The 21,033-nt window shown below is 44.5% G+C and overlaps 1 protein-coding gene across 3 annotated transcripts in view; it reads right to left on the bottom strand.

Moving 5' to 3' along the window:
• ZFAT (zinc finger and AT-hook domain containing) overlaps positions 1-20,308 on the bottom strand; it is a 117,531-nt gene extending 97,223 nt beyond the window's left edge. The window contains exons 1-3 of one of the 3 annotated variants that reach the window (XM_069957068.1): positions 20,290-20,308; positions 6,039-6,146; positions 3,898-4,059 (exon numbers count right to left, since the gene is read on the bottom strand). In XM_069957068.1, the coding sequence (XP_069813169.1) occupies positions 3,898-4,059; positions 6,039-6,090 (214 nt within the window). In that variant the 5' untranslated portion in view covers positions 6,091-6,146; positions 20,290-20,308. Of the gene's footprint in view, positions 1-3,897; positions 4,060-6,038; positions 6,147-17,027; positions 17,167-20,289 lie in introns of those variants that run through there. The other 2 variants (XM_069957066.1, XM_069957067.1) reach the window with 2 other exon arrangements.
• Positions 20,309-21,033: the final 725 nt, after the last annotated feature.

Raw genomic sequence — 21,033 nt, 5'->3', positions numbered from 1 at the left:
GGATGCTGCTCTTTGATGACAGAGGGAAGGAGATGAGAGAGTGTCGCGTGCGGTCGGCTTGTTTGAGGAGACGTGCTGTAGGAGAGGGACGCGTATCTTTGGGGATGTGCGGCGGGCTATAAGCCGCAGGTCTGGCAGCGAGAAGATGATTGACAGGCCGGTTATCTGCTGCGGGTGAGCGCGGCTCCAGGTTCATTGTGAAGTTCTCGGCCCCTGAAGCTGCCCGTTAGGACGTTGGCTGTGATCTCGGCCTGATCTGTCAATAATAAAGCCCAGCACGGTGCTCAGCAGCCATCATCTCATCTCCTGCTAGAAGTGTTCAGAATATTAACGCCGCCTGTAATCCAGGAACAGTACGGAGGTCTCGGCACTCACCACACTCCATTTCTATTAACCACTTCCCTACAGCCACAGCTCTATCCATGTTTTCCAGGACTCACTAGGGCCGCATCCGCCTTCCCCAGCTGCTGGGAGTAAAATGCCTGGTGTTCAGAGTTTCATGAACCTGAACATACTGTAGTTTCGCTCATCTCTACTGATCGCTATTGAAAGTGTATGGCCACCAGGATATGAAAAACCCAGCTGACTCCTACCAGAAGCGGCACTACTCCTGTCCTCAGTTTTCGTGTGGTACCGCATCATGCTGAGGTGAGTGGAACACCGTCAATACCTGGTATATCAGGCTTTAGACGTATTCAGGATGCTTGTATATAAACATGAAAAAGCCATACCTCCCTTACCTCACCTACCTCGCTTGCTCTGGGGTGCCCCTGTGACGTCTTTGGGTCTCCCACACGCTGACCCTCTTCTTACTTCCAAGATGGACTCATTTAGTCAGCGACAACTCCTCGGCCAATCAGTGACTAATGCTGCAGAAGTGACTGGCTGAGCGGATGCCCCTTCCCAGATCAGCGCATCTCAGGAGCGGCGAGTGGGAAAACGGAGGTAGGCGAGTATGGATCATAGCCACTCCACCTCCTGGATAAAATGGTGATGTCACTTCCCGGATAACATGGTGATGTCACGACCCGACTCCCAGAGCTGTGCGGGCTGTGGCTGCTGGAGAGGATGATGGCAGGGGGACACTGAGGGACACAGGGCACTAGAGGGACACTGAGCATCCCTCTGCCATCATCCTCTCCAGCAGCCACAGCTGCAAAACTCTGGGAGTCGGATCGTGACATCACCATATTATCCAGGAAGTGACATCACCATATTATCCAGGAAGTGACATCACCATGTTATCCAGGAAGTGACATCACCATGTTATCCAGGAAGTGAAGCCTTGATGCAGTAGTAAGTGCAGGGAAAAAGCACTTTATAAGCATTTTCCGTAATAAGTGTATATTGGTGATTTGTATAACTTTTGGGGGACAATACAATACTTTAATAAAATTTTTTGCCGGACTTCTTTAAGGTTACCCTATATATTAAACCAGGGCTTCTTAAACTTGTTCCAATAAATAGGGATAGGGGATATGCTGCAGGTAAAGGCTCATTTCTATCTACGTTTGGCATCATGATGTGTATGGGGAATCACAGGAGGAATAGCTGTTGACCAAACAGGTGAAAAATGACAGTACTATAAAAAAGGTACATGGCCACCTTTACCCTTCACAGGCAGGAGACCAGAGAGGAGCTGAGCTCGCCATGTTATTGATAGCTTCGCCATGAGCCGACCTCCATTACCTCCTGTCACATACAGGAGGGCAGCGCTGACGATAAGAGATGAGAGTCATTACTAGATACCAGGGATATCGCCACCCCTAGAACACCAGGGAGATTCACAGAGACAATGGTAACCACATCAGGACATCAAAAATAGTCATCTCATCCAATCCCATTCCATCCCATATACAGCTCTAATCCACAAGTTAGCGGGGTATGCAGAAATAATCCCAGTCACATAAATGGATTTTTCAGGGTAGAGATTTCTGTAACAGGTTCCCGTAAATCACTCCCTAATCCAGTGATCCCCAGCTCTCGGCTGCTGCAAAACTAGAACTTCCTGCATACCCCGACAGCATTATCTGTAATGACTGCTCCTAAGAATTCTTTTCTCTTTTACATTGAGTGGCAGCAGTAATGGGTAATGTAGTCAACAGCAGTGTCTGGAACTGCAGGGCTGCAGAAGCCCAGAGTTACATATCACTACACTGCTGCATGCAGATACTGAGCCTCCCCAGATGTCTATACAGTTACCATTAGAATATACTGTACAATACACTGGGGGAAGCTGTCTGTATCAGTAGTGCTGCAGCCTCCCCTGATGTCTATATTATAAGTTATCATTATAGACATTACACTGGGGGGAAGCTGTCTGTGTCAGTAGTGCTGCTACTACAGCACAGTGTACCACAGTGATCAGTGATTGAGAGTAGAGATGAGCAAATCGCTCATCTAAACGTAGTGACGCGCTTTGCTTGATCAACGCTCTGCTCATCAAGCTGCACCCTACCATTAATCCCAGAATGCCAGGAAAAGCTGGATCCAATCCTGGGAAACTTTTCCCAGTTTCTCAGAATGAGATCCAGCTTTTTTCCAGCACCTGGGGTGGAGTGACAGGGAGTGGAGCAGTGCTAAAGGCCTGCAGCTTGATGAGCAGAGCACTGATCAAGCAAAGCGCTTCACTACATTCACTACCTCATCTCTACTACATCTGCTACACAGTGCCGCAGCACTAGTGACACAGACAGCTTCCACCCCATATTAGTATTAGAATAGACATCAGGGGAGGCTCGGTATCTGCATGCAGCAGTGTAGTGATGTGTAACTGACAGGACCAGGGCTTGAGCAGGCCTTTAGTTCTCGACACAGCCATTGGTGGCAGCAGAGTAACTGTTCTGCTCCTTACTGCTGACAATGTAAATTGAGTTACATAACTTTATTTAAAAGCAGAAAAATAATATTTCATTCGGCTTCATTTTGGCTACATTCTGCTGAAATGATCCTAATTTTGGACAACACGCACCGATCGTACGGGATATTGGTGCATTGTTACAGTCATGACGCCACCAGGTTATCTATAGTTATGTCATGTTATTAACTCTTTCAGAAGCGAACAGAGGAGCAGACCTTGAGCCAACATTCTGGACAGCCCCTTTAAGCCCACAGAGGACGGTCCTCCTGTATCCACACTGCAGGAGTGGCTGGGGCTCTTTAAGACATTATTCAAATGAGCCCAAACTTTATAAAATCCGGATAACACTTTCCCACCTTGTTATTAACACTTGCAAATATATGCGCATAGCTGACGGCGGCGATGCCTCTGATGGGCGAATTATAACGGTAAATGGAATAATTTCCGGCTTTTAACCAGCTATAATTTTAACAGTATATTCCCCGGGGCGTGAGAATACGGCAGGATTATTAAACGTTGAGAGACGTGGAATCTACATAATATTTCCATAATGTCACATCTTATATAACCCGACGCCTATTGTGTTGGAGGGGTATTCCCATCTGAGACATGTATATAGAGAATCCCACCTCTGGGGAATGCACCAAACTCCATATGTAGGGTCCCCCGACCACCTTCCTGACCTAAGGGAGCTAAAAATAGTCATACAACCATTTAATGTAATCTGTGCAATTTCCATTGAGGATAATGGGAGTTGAGTTAATGGTTTAGCACTCTGAGCTACTCTGTTCCAGTAACTCCCATTAACCTCTATGTGAGTTATTCACATTATACAGAGCATGCCCACAACAACCTCCCATACAACTATTTTGAGAAAGATGGGCTGAAGGTTGTGCAGGCCGCAGAGTCGGACGACGCTATTCACACTGCGCTGCCAGACACAAGAGGGGCCAATAAACTCTCATCCGTCATCTCTTTAGACTTATAATGACGGGGAGGGGTCCGTCACAGGCTCCAAAAACAAACCTGGATCTCACCTTCTGCGTTCCTGGCGGACGGCACCAGGGGTCGGAGCGGGATGATGATGTGCTCCGGGCTCAGGCCTTCTTTGGTGTGATTTTCGGTGACGTGTAACAGGAGCTCCGGGCGGCTGGGAGAGAACAGGTTACACAGCTTACACATGTAGATGGAGCTGGAGCCTAAAAACAGAATGGAGACAAGTTACAGCTCTAGATTTGAGGACTACAGCAGCCTGTGTAAGGGAGGGTATTCTTTCCAGTCTGACACCGTGCTCTCTGCTGCCACCTCTGTCCATGTTATGTCTCTGTACATTCTCTATGTAGTTAGCACTCTCTGGCAGTTCCATAAAGAATGAATGGAGTGGCAGGTCACCTCCAGCCCGCAGCTACATTCGAGACAAAGCCGGGGCACCTCTCTAGAGATCTTTGCCAGAGCCCAGAGGTCAGACCTCCCACTATCTTATCCTCTGGATGGGGAAAAGTAATAATAATAAAGAAAATCCCTTTAAGGATACTTTCCCTTGTTGAGAGTTCTCTTTCTAGGTTATCAACCACCACTCTGCTCTATAAGCAGTGGTCCTGCTGATGTTTATAAAGATGTAGAGGTATGAAAACATAAATACACTGAATAATATGTATAAACAGGTATACTATAGCTATATACACACACACCCGTCAGACTACTGCTTTTAGAGGAGAGTGGTGGTCAGTAACAGACAATAAGCTGCCAACAATAGGAGGTGAAGAGCAGCACATCAGGAGGAGGAGACAAGTTTGATAAATGAATTTATTAGCAAAAATATATAATTTGACCAGACCTACAAGTATAACTATATAAGCAGGGATGAGAGCACCCCTTTATCCTGAATAGTGATGAGCGAATACTGTTCGATCGAATAGTGAGATATTCGAATATTTGATATTCGTACGAATATCCTGCGAATATTCGATAAATATTCGATAAGCGTTCAAATCCCCCAGCTTCCGGTTTTACCCTCCAAATGGTCAAATAGATGTTTTTCACGAATTGAATACTTGTTCCCATAGACTTTAATTGGATCGAATATTCGATCAAATATTCGCGGGATATTCGTACAAATATCAAATATTCGAATATCTCACTATTCGCTCATCACTAATCCTGAAACCCTACAAGTATCACTATATTAGCAGGGATGAGAGTACCCCAAGTATAAATATATTAGCAGGGATGAGAGTACCCCTTTATCCTGACACCCTCCAAGTATAACTATATTAGCAGGGATGAGAGTTCCCCCTTATCCTGACACCCTACACATATTACTATATTAGCAGGGATGAGAGTACCCCTTTATCCTGACACCCTACAAATATGAGAGTAACCCTTTATCCTGACACCCTACAAGTATCAGTATATTAGCAGGAATGAGAGCACCCCAAGTATAAATATATTAGCAGGGATGAGAGCACCCCCTTATCCTGACACCCTACAAGTATAACTATATTAGCAGGGATGAGAGTACCCCTTTATCCTGACACCATACAAGTATAACTATATTAGCAGGGATGAGAGTACCCCTTTATCCTGACACCCTACAAGTATAACTATATTAGCAGGGATGAGAGTACCCCTTTATCCTGACACCATACAAGTATAACTATATAAGCAGGGATGAGAGTACCCCTTTAATCTGCCGCAAATTTATCAAATATAAACAAATAGCTGAAATCAGCAGCGTTAATAAATCGGTGCAGGCTATGGTTTATGTAGACACCTGATCATACGTTTTTCTGCCTAGGTATAGATGTGGATGGGGAGGGGAGATGAGAATTTGGACGGCTGTGTACCTGATATTGATGGCTGATCCTGAGCACCGTATATCCGTATTATAAAACTTAATAACCCTATTACAGTGCCCATAGTCAGTGATAAATATTCACATCGCAGCCCTGAGGGGGGTAACGTACATATTTTATACATCTTATCATGGGCCTGACATGATGAACGGACATCCAGGGCTCTGCACACCCGGAGTCATGGCTTCCATTTATAATGGCGGCTGTGACGGATCACATTGAGATATAATGGGTCTGTAGGGGGAGACCAAAGCCAGGTGCTGAACTATTGCTGCTGTCAGGTGACACAACCCCCCGCAGGAGGCGCCGTACTGTCATCGTACCTTCATTCAACCTGGAGACGTCATGGTTGCAGTTGTTCTCTGCAGAATGCATTTGGCCGGCAGCTGAACCTCTCCATAGACGGCAGCGGGACTGAGAACACCTTCAGCCTGGAAGACAAAACGGAGGAGAATTCTGTATTAACGGCCAATCTCCCCATCTGCGAGGGGTAAGAGCTGGCGGAGACCCCACCATTCAACATTGGGGAATAAGGTATAGGTTCTAATAAAAATCAGGTACCGAAATGTGTGTGTATATGCCACCTCTGTCTGTGTCAGGAACTGTCCAGAGCTGAAGAGGTTTTCTATGGGGGGGGGGGGGGGTCTGTTACTGCTCTGGACAGTTCCTGACATGGACAGAGGTGGCAGCAGAGAGCACTGTGTCAGACTGGGGAGAACACACCACTTCCTGCAGGACATACAGCAGCTGATAAGTACTGGATAACTGGAGATTTTTGAATAGATGTATGTTTGAAACAAGAAAAAAAAAATAGACGGAGTAGGATGGAGTCAGAAATTTCGACAATACAAAATGAAATGAAATTTCTGGTTCCTTCCTCATTTTTTCTATCCTACACAAACACAGACAAGCCCCCCGACACCGTGACATTACCCATCGCTCGTAGACCGCCGCAGAATAAAGATTCACAATCACTGGTCAGAAAATAAGGGCCCTATTACACAGGAGGATTATCGTGTGAAAAATCGTTAGAATTGAAACAATAATCGTTCTGTGTAAATGCAGGTAACGATCGAAAAATCGTTCGCGTGCCGTTGATTTAGATCTGAACCTAAAATTATCGCCAGTCGTTCACTGTAATTCCACATTCGTTCGCTCAAGTTTCGCATTCGTTCACTAACCGTTCAGTGTAATTGCGCATTGTTCATAGTTTTGCTGGGAACAGATGGAATAAGCGATCGTAACTAACGACCATCGTTCTGTGTAATATGGTGAACGATTTCAGGTCAATGATAAACAATCTCGTTTGCGATCGTTTATTGTTAGTCGTTAAAAAAAAAAAAAAATCGCTCCATGTAATAGGACCCTAACTCACTGGCTTAAAAAGGGAAATCAGCGAATATGTGAGCAGTAGACGAGATTACAAGGTAGGCTCCGAAAGGCAGATAGGAAAGATGGCGCAGCACACTATCCTCCCCCTCGAAGTGACAGAAACGCTGATGAAACCGGGTCCCCCTATGTGTAGGATGTCCTGCATGTATTTAGTAACTGGGCGCTTCTACCTATGTCCAATATCTGGCGTCAGCGACAATGTCAGACTACCTCTCTCCCTGCAGAAACAGTCACAGACCACTCCTGCCGGGCTGGGAGCACATAGGGGGAGATTTATCACACATGGTGTAAAGTAAAACTGGCTCAGTTGCCCCCGGCAACCAATCAGATTCCACCTTTCATTTTCCAAACAGTCTGTGAGGAATGAGAGGTGGAATCTGATTGGTTGCTGGGGGCGACTGAGACAGTTTCACTTTACACCATGTGTGATAAATCTCATTCAGTGTGTGTATATATAAGGTGTGTATGTATGTGCGTGAGTATGGCCCAGATATATGGATGTACTGTGATGTAGCAGAGGTGCGAGTCTGTGGGTATGTTTATGTAGCAGAGCTGTGTGTGTCTGTATGTAGCAATGCTGTTTGTGTATGTTTATGTAGCAGAGCTGTGTCTCACAGTATGCAGCACAGTTGCTTGTGTATGGTGATGTAGCAGAGGTCTGTGTCTGTATATTGATGTAGCAGCACTGTGTATCTGTGGGTATGATTATGTAGCAGAGCTGTGTGTCTCATTGTACGCAGCACAGTTGCTTGTGTATGGTAATGTAGCAGAGGTCTGTGTCTGTAGATTGATGTAGCAACACTGTGAATCTGTGGGTATGTTTATGTAGCAGAGCTGTGTCTCACAGTATGCAGCACAGTTGCTTGTGTATGGTGATGTAGCAGAGGTCTGTGTCTGTATATTGATGTAGCAGCACTGTGTATCTGTGGGTATGTTTATGTAGCAGAGCCGTGTGTCTCATTGTACACAGCACAGTTGCTTGTGTATGGTGATGTAGCAGAGGTCTGTGTCTGTAGATTGATGTAGTAGCACTATGGGTATGTTTATATAGCAGAGCTGTGTGTATGATGCATGCGGCATATATGTGTGTATAATGCATCATCTTTGAGAATGTTAAACTGGCCCTGACTGTTCAAAAATACTTTAACCCCTTCACTGCCTTAGACCAACAGGGAAGTTAAATTAGCATTAATTTTTTTTTCTTTTCTTCTTTTCACTCGTCTAAACCAGGGATGCGTTTTACAATGCGGCAAATACGGACTGTCTGTACTGTATGTCCCAGGTAAGTGTCCGTCTTTACCGATTTCATGGGATTCTATTCATTGAACTGCAAAAAAATAAATAAAAATAGTCTCAATTGAAATGAAGCATCTGGATCTGCAGTCGGTTTGGTCCCTTTAAATATTAACACACGACGTCTCCTCAACAAATAAGACGCCGCTCTGCTGAAAGCAAAAACTTTATTAATCGTCCGACAGCACATCCCGGAGACAGTGGCGATATCCCTGCGCTCTGATCCGTGGAGCGTGCGGCTGGTTTACAGAGCGTATTTCTGATCCAGGGCAACGTAATGGAGAATAAATTACCGGCGGCGGCGGCGCGGAGATCCTTCATCTGAATGATACTGACTGCAAATTGAACTGGAATTTCATCTTCTATTTGAGCGCTAACCGGATTTCAGAGAGACGAGACATCAATACAGCGTGACACCAGGGCTGAGCCGCAAATTGATGTCAATTACGAGACGGCGAGGAACCCGAGATAAATGACATCCGCGGGCTGAAGGATCCTTCACTGCGCCAATATCCTATGGAGACAGGTCACATGACTAATAACCCCCCCAGTACAGATACAGGTATACAGCACACGTCCTCCAATCCAACATTACCAGGATTATTCTACATAAACAGACTGTCAGAGAATAGTGAGCGCAGCTCTGGAGTATATTACAGGATGTAACTCAGGATCAGTAATGTATGTACACAGTGACCCCACCTGCAGAATAGTGAGTGCAGCTCTGAAGTATAATACAGGATGTAACTCAGGATCAGTAATGTATGTACACAGTGACCCCACCAGCAGAATAGTGAGTGCAGCTCTGGAGTATAATACAGGATGTAACTCAGGATCAGTAATGTATGTACACAGTGACCCCACCTGCAGAATAGTGAGTGCAGCTCTGGAGTATAATACAGGATGTAACTCAGGATCAGTAATGTAATGTGTGTACACAGTGACCCCACCAGCAGAATAGTGAGTGCAGCTCTGGGGTATAATACAGGATGTAACTCAGGATCAGTAATGTAATGTGTGTACACAGTGACCCCACCAGCAAAATAGTGAGTGCAGCTCTGGGGTATAATACAGGATGTAACTCAGGATCAGTAATGTAATGTATACACAGTGACCCCACCAGCAAAATAGTGAGTGCAGCTCTGGAGTATAATACAGGATGTAACTCAGGATCAGTAATGTATGTAGACAGTGACCCCACCTGCAGAATAGTGAGTGCAGCTCTGGAGTATAATACAGGATGTAACTCAGGATCAGTAATGTATGTACACAGTGACCCCACCAGCAGAATAGTGAGTGCAGCTCTGGAGTATAATACAGGATGTAACTCAGGATCAGTAATGTAATGTATGTACACAGTGACCCCACCAGCAGAATAGTGAGTGCAGCTCTGGGGTATAATACAGGATCAGTAATGTAATGTATGTACACAGAGATCCCACCAGCAGAATAGTGAGTGCAGCTCTGGAGTATAATACAGGATGTAACTCAGGATCAGTAATGTAATATATGTACACAATGACCTCACCAGCAGAATAGTGAGTGCAGCTCTGGTGTATAATACAGGATGTAACTCAGGATCAGTACAGGATAAGTAATGTAATGTATGTACACAGTGACACCACCAGCAGAATAGTGAGTGCAGCTCAGGAGTATAATACAAGATCAGTATAGGATCAGTAATGTAATGTATGTACACAGTGACCCCACCAGCAGAACAGTGAGTGCAGCTCTGAAATACAAAACAGGAAGTAACTCAGGACCAGTAATGTATACACACAGTGACCCCACTAGTACGGCAGGAGTTGTAGTTGTAGAGAGCTACAGGTTGGATAACACGGCAACAACAGAACTGCAATCTGTAGCACAGAATTCTTTCTGACATTACTGAATATGAAATCATCTGGCGCCATCTAGTGTCTGGACAGGGGAGGTGCATGGGTACAGGAGTTTTTATCACTATTATCACAGACCCACCAGTCTAGAGGCTCAGGTTACCTTCATTACCCTAAACCCTTTGCGGAAGACACTGCTGCCATCTATCAGATCCTTCCTCCATTTATTCACAATCTTATTTACAACCTGTTTAATACTCACTTTATGGTCAAGACTATGATATCTGCACAAAGACTTTCATCACTTTGCCTTGAACAATGTCTGCAGTGTGGTCCCCGGGGGCATTATCCATTACATACATTAGGGGGTCCTACCGCCATGAAGGGGGGACGTGATGTGTACAATCTTTAGGTAATATCTGCGATATAAGATGACTCCAATCCTGGTAATTTAACTCTTTAGAAATATGAACCACTGCAACTATATGGTGGGTCTCCTGCTACATGACTGAGGGTTACTGGTGGGGTGCTGTGGGGTAGCCAGGCCCATCTGGGAAACACCAACGGGTTGTAATGCACCTAAAAATATTGGAATACCTTGACAAAAAAAAAAAAAATACAGGCCCTCAATAATTATGAAAATAAAATAATATATATATCTTATAAAAAGCCCCCAGACCTCTCCTCCATATGAATGGTATAATCCCACAAATCCCTTCATATAAAGGCAAAGAACTAACCAACATTGTCCCATAAAGTGATCTGATGCTCCTCCAGCCCCCTCTGGTGGCCACACAGGCTCACTGCAGCCTCACAGATGAGCTGTTCCCAGGTAAGGTTAGTAGACTCCGGCAGCTGCTTCTCCTCCTTGGAGGTTACAGAGAGAATGAAGGTCGGCGGCACAGACCAGAGAGGGCGGCCATCACACACATATCCCTATGGCCGGCAATGTGACTTTTACTCCTTTAAAGGATAACACCCACCTCTGCCATCTGTCCAGCCGGCCCGGTGCCCCCCAGGTGTGAGACCTTCTCATCCACCAGAACAAGATGTCACCATTTACTGTCATTTATCACTGTCATCAGGAACCCACAGTGACAACGCTGACTCAGTGTTATGTATATAGAGTCAGCCAGGTATATGAAGAGTTCTGGAACTTTCTAATATACTTTGGGCGGGAATTAATCACATGACTGTTTTCTGGTGTTAAAAAAAAAAAGTCACAATTTTGTACAATTCTCATTTAGTTCAACTTTTTTTTTCAAAAACCTTCAAGCGTGGCAGAAAACTTTGACCCTTTTACACCAGTTTTCGGGTGTAAAAAGTTGATAAATTCTCCCTTTATGTTTCTGTCCCTCTACTTTCTCTAAGATCTCTGCTTGTTGCAGAAGAATGGAAACACATCTCAGTGATTAGCGCTGCTGCAACCAGGGAGCCAACTACCGGCATCCACTAAAACTCTTCCGTACAGCACTGTGGAATATGCTAGAACTACTAGGACTCCCTTAATGCTTAAAGGGGTTATCCAGGATTAGAAAAAGCACAGCTACTTTCTTACAAAAACAGTACCACCTCTGTTCCCAGCTTGGGTGTGGTATTACAATTTACCTCCATTCACTTCAATGGAACTAAGCTGGAAAAACCACGCCCAAACTGAGGACAAGAGTGTTGCAGATTCTGGAAGAAAGCAGCCAGCCATTCTTGTAAATCCTGTGCAGGTCCCCAGTCTGCAGCCAGGTCTTTTGGCGTCACTGCAGTAGAGGGGGGTTGCTGTCCCATACAGCTCCTATTCTAAAGGTGCGTTTACACGTAAGGATTATCGTGCGAATTTGCGCGATAACGATCAAATTTAAACGTATGTGTAAACGCAGCGAACGATCAAACGACGAACGAGAAATCGTTCATTTTGAACATGTTCTCAAATCGTCGTTCACAAAAAATTCGCAGATCGTTCCGTGTAAACGGTCGTTCGCCGATTTAACCAATGGGTGAGATAGGCTTAAACGATCGCAAAACAATCGCAAAACGATTTTCCGTACGATATGATGTACCGTCTAAACGCTGATCGTTATGAAAAAAAAAATCGTTACTCCGACATCGTTAATCGTACAATCGGGCCAATTATCGTTTTGTGTAAACGCACCTTTAGGCATCCTTTGGAGCATAAGCAGGATCAGAGTTTCCTCTGATCCTGTTTGTTTAACCCTTTGAGTGCCGCAGTCCGTTTCCCTAGTGACCTGAGCAGACACAGGAAAAATGCTCCATAGGCAGCCCAGGGGACCAGGAAAGGATCAGGAGCCGTCTGTCTGTCACAGAGACACAGACAATGTATTAGAAGACAGGAGTGTAACTATAAAAGAAAGCTAGTAAATAGTAATCCCATATAGGGAAAAAGAAAAAAAAAGTTAATTAAAAGTTATTTAAAAGTTAATAAAGTTAAAAAAAGTGTGTTATTACACAGGAGCGGGGGGGGATGCGTGAACGATCCTTAGATTCGGGTGGCCCATAGCGGATAGTGGCGGTCTGCTGCCTCCTGTTCCACAGAGATACAGCCAGCAGATCATCGCTATCGTTGTTGTTTTAATAGAACTTGTTTTAAGACAATGATCAGCAGACATCATGCATGTCGGCTGATCGTTGCCTTTTAACATGGCAACGATCTATGGGGAAAACAACAATCCCCTGAAAGGAGTGAGGAGACCCCTAAGTCTATTGCATTACCCACGGTAAATGATAAAAATGTACAGGATGAAAATGATGCTTTTCCTTTGCAGGTCCTGGCTGGTGAGGAAGAGGCTCCTCCCACTGAGCAGAATGTTCCAGACTTAGAGGTGCCTAGGGATAATTTTGGTACTGCACAGTTGCAGGACCCCACTCTCAAAAATGCGAGAGAGCAGGTCACTGTTATGAATGGGGTACCTCAGGAACCAGAAGCTGAGGAAAAGTTTCCACATTTTTCTGTGACTAATGATCTCTTCTATAGAGTCACTAAGATTAATGATGAGGTTGTGGAACAGCTTCTGGTGCCTAAGTCGTACCGGCGTCAGGTACTGGACATGGCCCATAATCATGTCCTTGGGGGCCACTTGGGGACGGATAAAACGCAGGAGAGAGTCCTCCAGAGATTTTATTGGCCTGCGATTTATGCTGACATAAAAAAATACTGTGAGTCGTGCCCTACATGTCAGATTAGCGCTCCCGTGTCTACCCCATGAGTAACGCTCAGCACGGGACACTGCCAGTAACAGCGCTAAGGGTTTAGACAAAAAAAAAATAAAAATACCACAGATACCGTCCTGGCAAAGTTGAGGTCGGTTATCTGATGCCAGAGACGGTATCAGTATTTTCACGGCCCAACCTTAGCCTATGCCTGTATCCATGTTTTCTAGGACTCCCTAGGGCAACATGAAACTTCTCCAAACGTTGGGAGTCAAACATGGAGCAGAAACAGAACAGAAAGCACAACACCACTACTGCCCCATTCACCCCATATCATTTAACGCACACTATGTCACTGCAATAGACATCAAAGAAGTCACACCACTCCTATCTTACTCCAGTCCCTTTATATGTGACATTTCTAATAACATTTTTCTTTAGTTGGGTCATGTGATCTGATAGCGACCCCCCTGAATATTACATGTGTTTCTGTGCTCTGGTGTCCTGTGTGATGAAGCTGCAAGGACTGATCCAAATAAGCTCCTCACAGGGGGAGACAATAACTCCCATCACAGTCACTGATGATGATTATACATCTCCTGCAGCCTCCCTGACTGTATACAGCACTCATAGCATATTAGCTTATAGATATACAAGGAGGAGGATTATTACACTGTCCCCCCAGTAGGCAGAGATTGTACTGACCCTTACTATACTGATGCATCATGGGATCACTAGAAGATCTGCAAGAGAGAGAGGATGTAGTTTGCAATTTGATGGTGGCTGATCAGAGGTCACATGACCCAGATGCCGTAATACAATGGCAATGACTAAATCCCATACCATACAGGGACCTCGCTGGGCGCGCACATAGCTCTCCGGGAAAAGCCTCGCAACGGCTGGATTTCATTGGCTGCTCCACTCCGAGCTTCCTAGCAGCCAAAATCAGACCCTGAAGGACCCTTGACCCTAATCCCAACGTTTAGTTTTAGGGTTGGGGTCGGCTAATGGTTACTACTAACATATTACTTAACATATTAGCTGCTGTATGTCCTGCAGGAAATTTTGTTTTATTTTCTCTGCTGACATCTCTGGCCGAGTCTCCTGCCCCCTGACAATTACTGGATTCTTACCAGTTGTGGTATTAATATGTGCAAATATCTCTTTGACGCTAGCTTTCTTGCTTTGGTCACTTGTAGCAGCTGCCATTCTTCCTTCCTCCTGGGTAATTTTGGGTATTATTGTTCTTCTCTTTATCTTTTTTTTTTTTTTTTTTGCTTGGTTTAATGTTATTCCCTAGCTATACAAGTCCTTGCTGGGACGTTTTCTAGCAGGTTGTTTCCTACTAATACGCCTGCGCAACATAACACTGTGGCCTCTATACACTGAACCGTATATCTCATCACCTGCTTTTCTCGTCTCCGGACGACATTCCATTGTTCTATTCTCAGCCTGTATCTTAACTTGTGTTGCATCACTTTAAACTGTGAATAAACGATTATTCAAAATAATAATAAAAAAAAAAACTCTCCTGCTCTGGGCAGTTCCTGACATGGACAGAGGTGGCAGCAGAGAGCATTGTGTCAGACTGGAGAGAATCCCATACTTCATGCAGGACATACAGCAGCTAATAAGTACTGGAATACTGGAGAGAATACACTACTTCCTGCAGGACATACAGCAGCTGATAAGTATGGGAAGGCTGGAGATTTTTTAATAGACGTAAATTACAAATCTATATAACTTTCTGACACCAGTTGATTTGGAAGAAAAAGATTTTTGCTGGACAACCCCTTTAAGGTTGGGGCTGTGGGGAGGGTTAGAACATGACAAATCAATGGGACGTAAAGCTAATCAGACCCCCAACCCTAAAACTAAACGTTCGGATTAGGGTCGGGGGTGCGGCAGGGTCTGATTTTGGCTGCTAGGAGATTGGAGTGAAGCAGCCAATGATATCCGGCCGTGGCGGGGCTTGCCTGGAGAGCTGTGTGCGCCCCAGTGAGGTCCCTGTATGGTATGGGATTTAGACACTACCGTAATACATCCCGACTCTGCTGCACACATTGTATTACTGTAGTGTCATCTGTTACGTCCCGGCTCTGCTGCATCCACCATCCTATCCCTGTAGTGGCATCTGTTACGTCCCGGCTCTGCTGCATCCACCATTCTATCCCTGTAGTGGCATCTGTTACGTCCCGGCTCTGCTGCATCCACGCGTTGTATTACAGTAGTGTCATCTGTTACATCCCGGCTCTGCTGCATCCATGCATTGTATTACTGTAGTCTCATCTGTTACGTCCCGGCTCTGCTGCATCCACGCATTGTATTACAGTAGTGTCATCTGTTACGTCCTGGCTCTGCTACATCCACCATCCTATTCCTGTAGTGTAATCTGTTACATCCCGACTCTGCTGCATACATTGTAACAGATTACACTACAGGAATAGGATGGTGGATGTAGGAGAGCCAGGACGTAACAGATGACACTACTGTAATACAACGTGTGGATGCAGCAGAGCCGGGACGTAACAGATGACACTACAGTAATACAATGCATGGATGCAGCAGAGCCGGGACGTAACAGATGACACTACTGTAATACAACGCGTGGATGCAGCAGATGACACTACAGTAATACAATGCATGGATGCAGCAGAGCCGGGATGTAACAGATGACACTACTGTAATACAACGCGTGGATGCAGCAGCGCCGGGACGTAACAGATGCCACTACAGGGATAGGATGGTGGATGCAGCGGAGCCGGGACGTAACAGACGACACTACAGTAATACAATGTGTGGATGCAGCAGAGCTGGGACGTAACAGATGACACTACAGTAATACAATGCATGGATGCAGCAGAGTCGGGATGTAACAGATGACACTACAGTAATACAATGCGTGGATGCAGCAGCAGAGCCGGAACGTAACAGATGCCACTACAGTAATACAATGCGTGGATGCAGCAGAGCCGGGATGTAACAGATGACACTACAGCAATACAATGCGTGGATGCAGCAGCAGAGCCGGAACGTAACAGATGACACTACAGTAATACAATGTGTGGATGCAGCAGAGCCGGGACGTAACAGTTGCCACTACAATAATACAACGCATGGATGCAGCAGAGCTGGGATGTAACAGATGACACTACAGGGATAGGAAGGTGGATGTACATTATGTAGTGAGTGTACACTATATGGAATCTTTACTGTTTGTTCACACTTTCACTTTTTTCTGCAATATAAACAGATTTTGCTGAAAACACAGACCAATAAAAGCAGGCGGTGCAAACGGTTACCACGGAGACGCCCAGGCGCTGCGTACACTAAACGGCAGGACAAGGCTTATCCAGACTTCTGGCTTCAGATGCATTGGGTCAGTGTTCCCAAACCTGTGCAGAACTACAACTCCCAGCAGAGCCACGTGATAGGGGGGATACTCTATACTACACCATGTGGTTGCTAAGGACAGAAGACCATAGCAACAGCAGCCCTGTTCACTGAAATGTAGCATCTACCAAGCACAGTAATGATAGATTAAAGGGATTGTGCACAGGTCTAGCTGCACGGTGACCACCTTAACTCCTCCCCCCGCCATAGAACACTTCCCCCTCACTCCCCGGTACTTGCCCGCTAGTGCACCTCCATGAGCGGCCGAGCTCCCCGCCATCCCCTCAGGCTTCACCATCCCCCAGTACGGCGGGATATAACGGGGGGAGACGACAAGTAATGTCCCGGAAGCTGCGAGCACAACATCGACAAACGTCCCTGACAGACAGCCAATCAGCGCTCTGTGTACAAACTCCCCACCAATCACAGAGCTCCTCTTACTAGGAAGCGCGCGAGCCGGCCGCTTAACGGGCACGCTGATTGGATGGAGGAGACCAGCGGGCGGGCTTACTGGCAAACACTAGAGGGAGAAACATTTATAATTGTTTGTCTATAGGAGTGTCTGCGGTAAAGGACGACGCCATTTTGTCTGAGACCTGAGCTCATTATGCCTTATTAGAATTAGAACTGACATGCAGCCTGCTCTGTTTGGGTTCATGTTTCTTCATGAATTGCAAAGAATGCTGCAGATAATCCCCATCATGGACCCCATTCAGTTGCATAAGTAATATGAATGGTCATGATGTGGAATTTAGAGATGCCGTAAATTACAGCCATAAGCCAAGGCACTGAGCCCAATGGTGGGAAACTAGGCTAAGGGTCCCCCAATATTTTGGTCGTCCGACACATGTCACCGTGTAGACGTAGTAGTCCTTGGAGGAGATTTCTTTAAGGGGTTGTTTACCAATTTTTTTTTCTTTCATATCAAGTGTCAGAGATTTGTAATTTACTTCTATAAAAAAAAAAAATCTCAAGTCTTCCAGTACTTATCAGCTGCTGTAAGTCCTACAGGAAGTGGTGTATTCTCTTCAGTCTGGAAAGCAGGAGAGGTTTTCTTTTTTTTTTTTTTTTTTTTTAAAGATATTTTATTAAAGGTTTTTTATGTTATAACTGTACAAGCATTAATTCGGTACATTAAGAATAGTGTACATCTAATCAAGAAAAATTACATGGAGATTGTAACATAAGAAGACAAGTGATGACATAGTAAGAAGAATAGAGCATGTCACATCACACAGTATTTTCGTACATAAAAAAAACAGTGTTGTACAGGGGGGGGGGGGGATAAAAGAACTATATGAAAATCCTTAGTAGAAAGGATAAATAACACATTTTATAAATGACAAACAGAACAGGTAATGGAAAGGAATACGGAACAGATCGGTATATGTTTTGTAAATATCAGTGTAATATTTTATTATATATATTGGGCCAATATATGGATAAAGTCGGGAAATGAAGATTTAGAGATCAGTATGATTAAGGTAACTTTGGGAGTATAGATTCTCGGTAAGAGATCCAAGGCGACCAAATATTCATGAATTTGTATCGGGTGTTGGATTCCCAATGAGATAATTCTTCTAGTCGGAACATTTGGTCGACCTTTAAGAGCCATGTGTTTAGGGAAGGCACTTCCGTAGAAATCCACATAGTAGGTACTAATAGACGGGCAGCTGACAGAAGGTGTCTAAAAAGTAACATTTGGGCCCCTTTCAAGTTTGGTGGGAATATAAGGAGTAGGGCACATTCTGGGGAGATTGTTATTTTGGTTTTGCATATAAGATTGCATTTATCAAAGATAGTGTTCCACCATTTGTATATTATTGGACAAGTCCACCATATGTGTAAGAAGGAGCCATGGGCTGATTTGCAGCGCCAACAAGTTGCATCTTTCTGTGAGTTATAATGGGCAGACACTTCTGGTGTAATATACCATCTGGATATAATTTTATATCCGTTTTCTTGTGTTTTTACGCATCTGGAGGACTTGTAGGGTGCTAGGAATACTGACTGAATTTCATCTTTAGTGAAGGTTTTATTCAGATCTTTCTCCCAAAGCTGTATGAATGGGGGAGCAGTCGTAGGATGAGGAAGAATCAATTTTTTATAAAGAAGGGAAATGGTTTTGGTTGGATAGTTGACTTGTGTCAAAATTTCCTCGAACCAAGTAGGGGGCTTGTGGAATTTAGGGTGTTTGCAAATATTTAGTAAATGTGAGCGGATATATGATAGCAGGATAGTATGGTAGGAGGAAATTTTGAGAGAAGAGGATAACTCCTCATTGCCTAAGGGACATCCATCTCTATCAATAAGGGTGGAGAGAAGTATTTGTGAGTTACGGATATGTATAGGGGTACTGTTTTGCAAAGATTTATGGGCTATGCTAATAATGTCTCTAACTTGCATCAAGGAGGAAGGGTAAGTGTTTGCAGCGTGCTTCTTGTTGAACCAGTCCCAAGCCCTGAGTGTAGAGGTGATAAAGGGGGTTATATATTTTGTTCTATGTGCTATTGTGGGAGAGGAAAAAAGTAATGAGCGCAGAGGCTTTATTGCCAGCTCTTCCTCTATAGAGATCCAGGTTTTATGTGAAGGGACGCGTATCCAGTCTATTATTCTGGAGAGTAAAATTGCTCTTGAATAAGTCTCGGGGTCTGGTAAGCCGATGCCACCCCATTGTTTTGGACGTATGAGGATGCGATTTGCTATTCTCGGATGCTTATTAGACCAGATGAATTTATTTATCGTCTTCCTGATTGAAGCAAAAAATAAATTAGGGATGGGTATGGGGAGAACCTGCATTAGGTAAGTTATTTTGGGAATTATTAATGACATAACAATGCTTTTTCTGCCGAACCAAGAAATTATTGGTATATCAAATTTTTCTAATTGTTTTATAATGTTAGAAAGTAGTGGTAGGAAGTTTAGAGAATAAAGTTTGGATAAGTCAGTACTAATTTTAACTCCCAGAAAAGTAATCGGTGTGTTAGTCCAGCTATAAGGTAGGGAGGAAGATAAATGTAATTTTAAGGGAGTGGGGATATTAAATGCTAGTATTTGGGATTTTATAGCGTTAATTTTAAAATTTGATATATTACCAAATTGTTCCAGTAAAGAATGTACACGTGGTAATGACGTTTCTGGCTCAGAGATCAGTAATAAGAGATCATCTGCATATGCAGCAACTAGGTGCTCCCTACCACCCAGTGTGACACCTTTAACCCCTTAGTGACCGCCATGCTGCCTTTTCACGGCGGCCACTAATGGGCTTTATTCCGATGCGTACGCCTTTTAACGGCGGGCGCATCGGAATAAATTACCGCCGGGCGGCGGCTGCAGGACGGGTGATCAGCGGTCAGTGTGACCGCTGACACCCTCCTGTAACTGCCCGGAGCGGAGGATTCTCCGCTCCGGGCAGTTTAACCCGTTAAATGCCGCTGTCAAACCATGACAGCGGCATCTAACGGGTCCCGGTGGATCCCGGACGGCGCCGTAGTTCACTTACATGATCGCGATGTCCCGCGGCGCTGTCCGGGGTCCCGATGTCTCCATGGTGATTCCGGGGTCCTAATGAAGGTCCCCGGGGTCACCATGGAGATGCCTGATGCTGACAGGGGTGGCCGCGGCTATTGCCTGTCAGCATGAAGCATGATACAATACATTGCAGTAGATCAGGTACTGCAATGTATTGTATCAGTGATCAAAGTATTTTACACTAGTGTACAGTAATGTACACTAGTGTAAAAGTAAAAAAAAGTGAAAAAAGTGTGCACCAAACACAACACAGCCCCCCCCAGCCCCCCCCAATAATAAAGATGCATTACATTCCCCATACACTATAAAACATTACATAAAAGTGATCAAAAACAAAAATCCTATACATATTTGGTATCGTTACGTCCGTAACAACCCAATCTATAAAACTATATCAATAATTATATCGCACGACACACGCTGTAAAAAAAAAATAAAAAAAACAGTACTAGAATAGCTGTATTTTATCAATCCACTTTAGAAAATACGTCATAAAAGAGATCAAAAAGTTATATACATATAAAACTTGGTATCAATAGAAACTACAGATCTTCCCGCAAAAAATAAGCCCAAAACCAGCTCTGTCGCGCAAAAGATGAGAACGCTATGGATCTTGCAATGCAGGGACAGTTTTTGTGGGTTTTGGCTAGGAAGATAGTTTCTATTGCGCCAAAGCGGTAATAGTTAAAAAAACTATACAAATGTGGTATCGCCG

This window comes from Dendropsophus ebraccatus, chromosome 2 (genome assembly GCF_027789765.1).
Source record: "Dendropsophus ebraccatus isolate aDenEbr1 chromosome 2, aDenEbr1.pat, whole genome shotgun sequence".
Classification (NCBI taxonomy): domain Eukaryota; kingdom Metazoa; phylum Chordata; class Amphibia; order Anura; family Hylidae; genus Dendropsophus; species Dendropsophus ebraccatus.
Note: the sequence above shows the minus strand (reverse complement) of the source record. Positions and strands in the feature narration are given on the sequence as shown.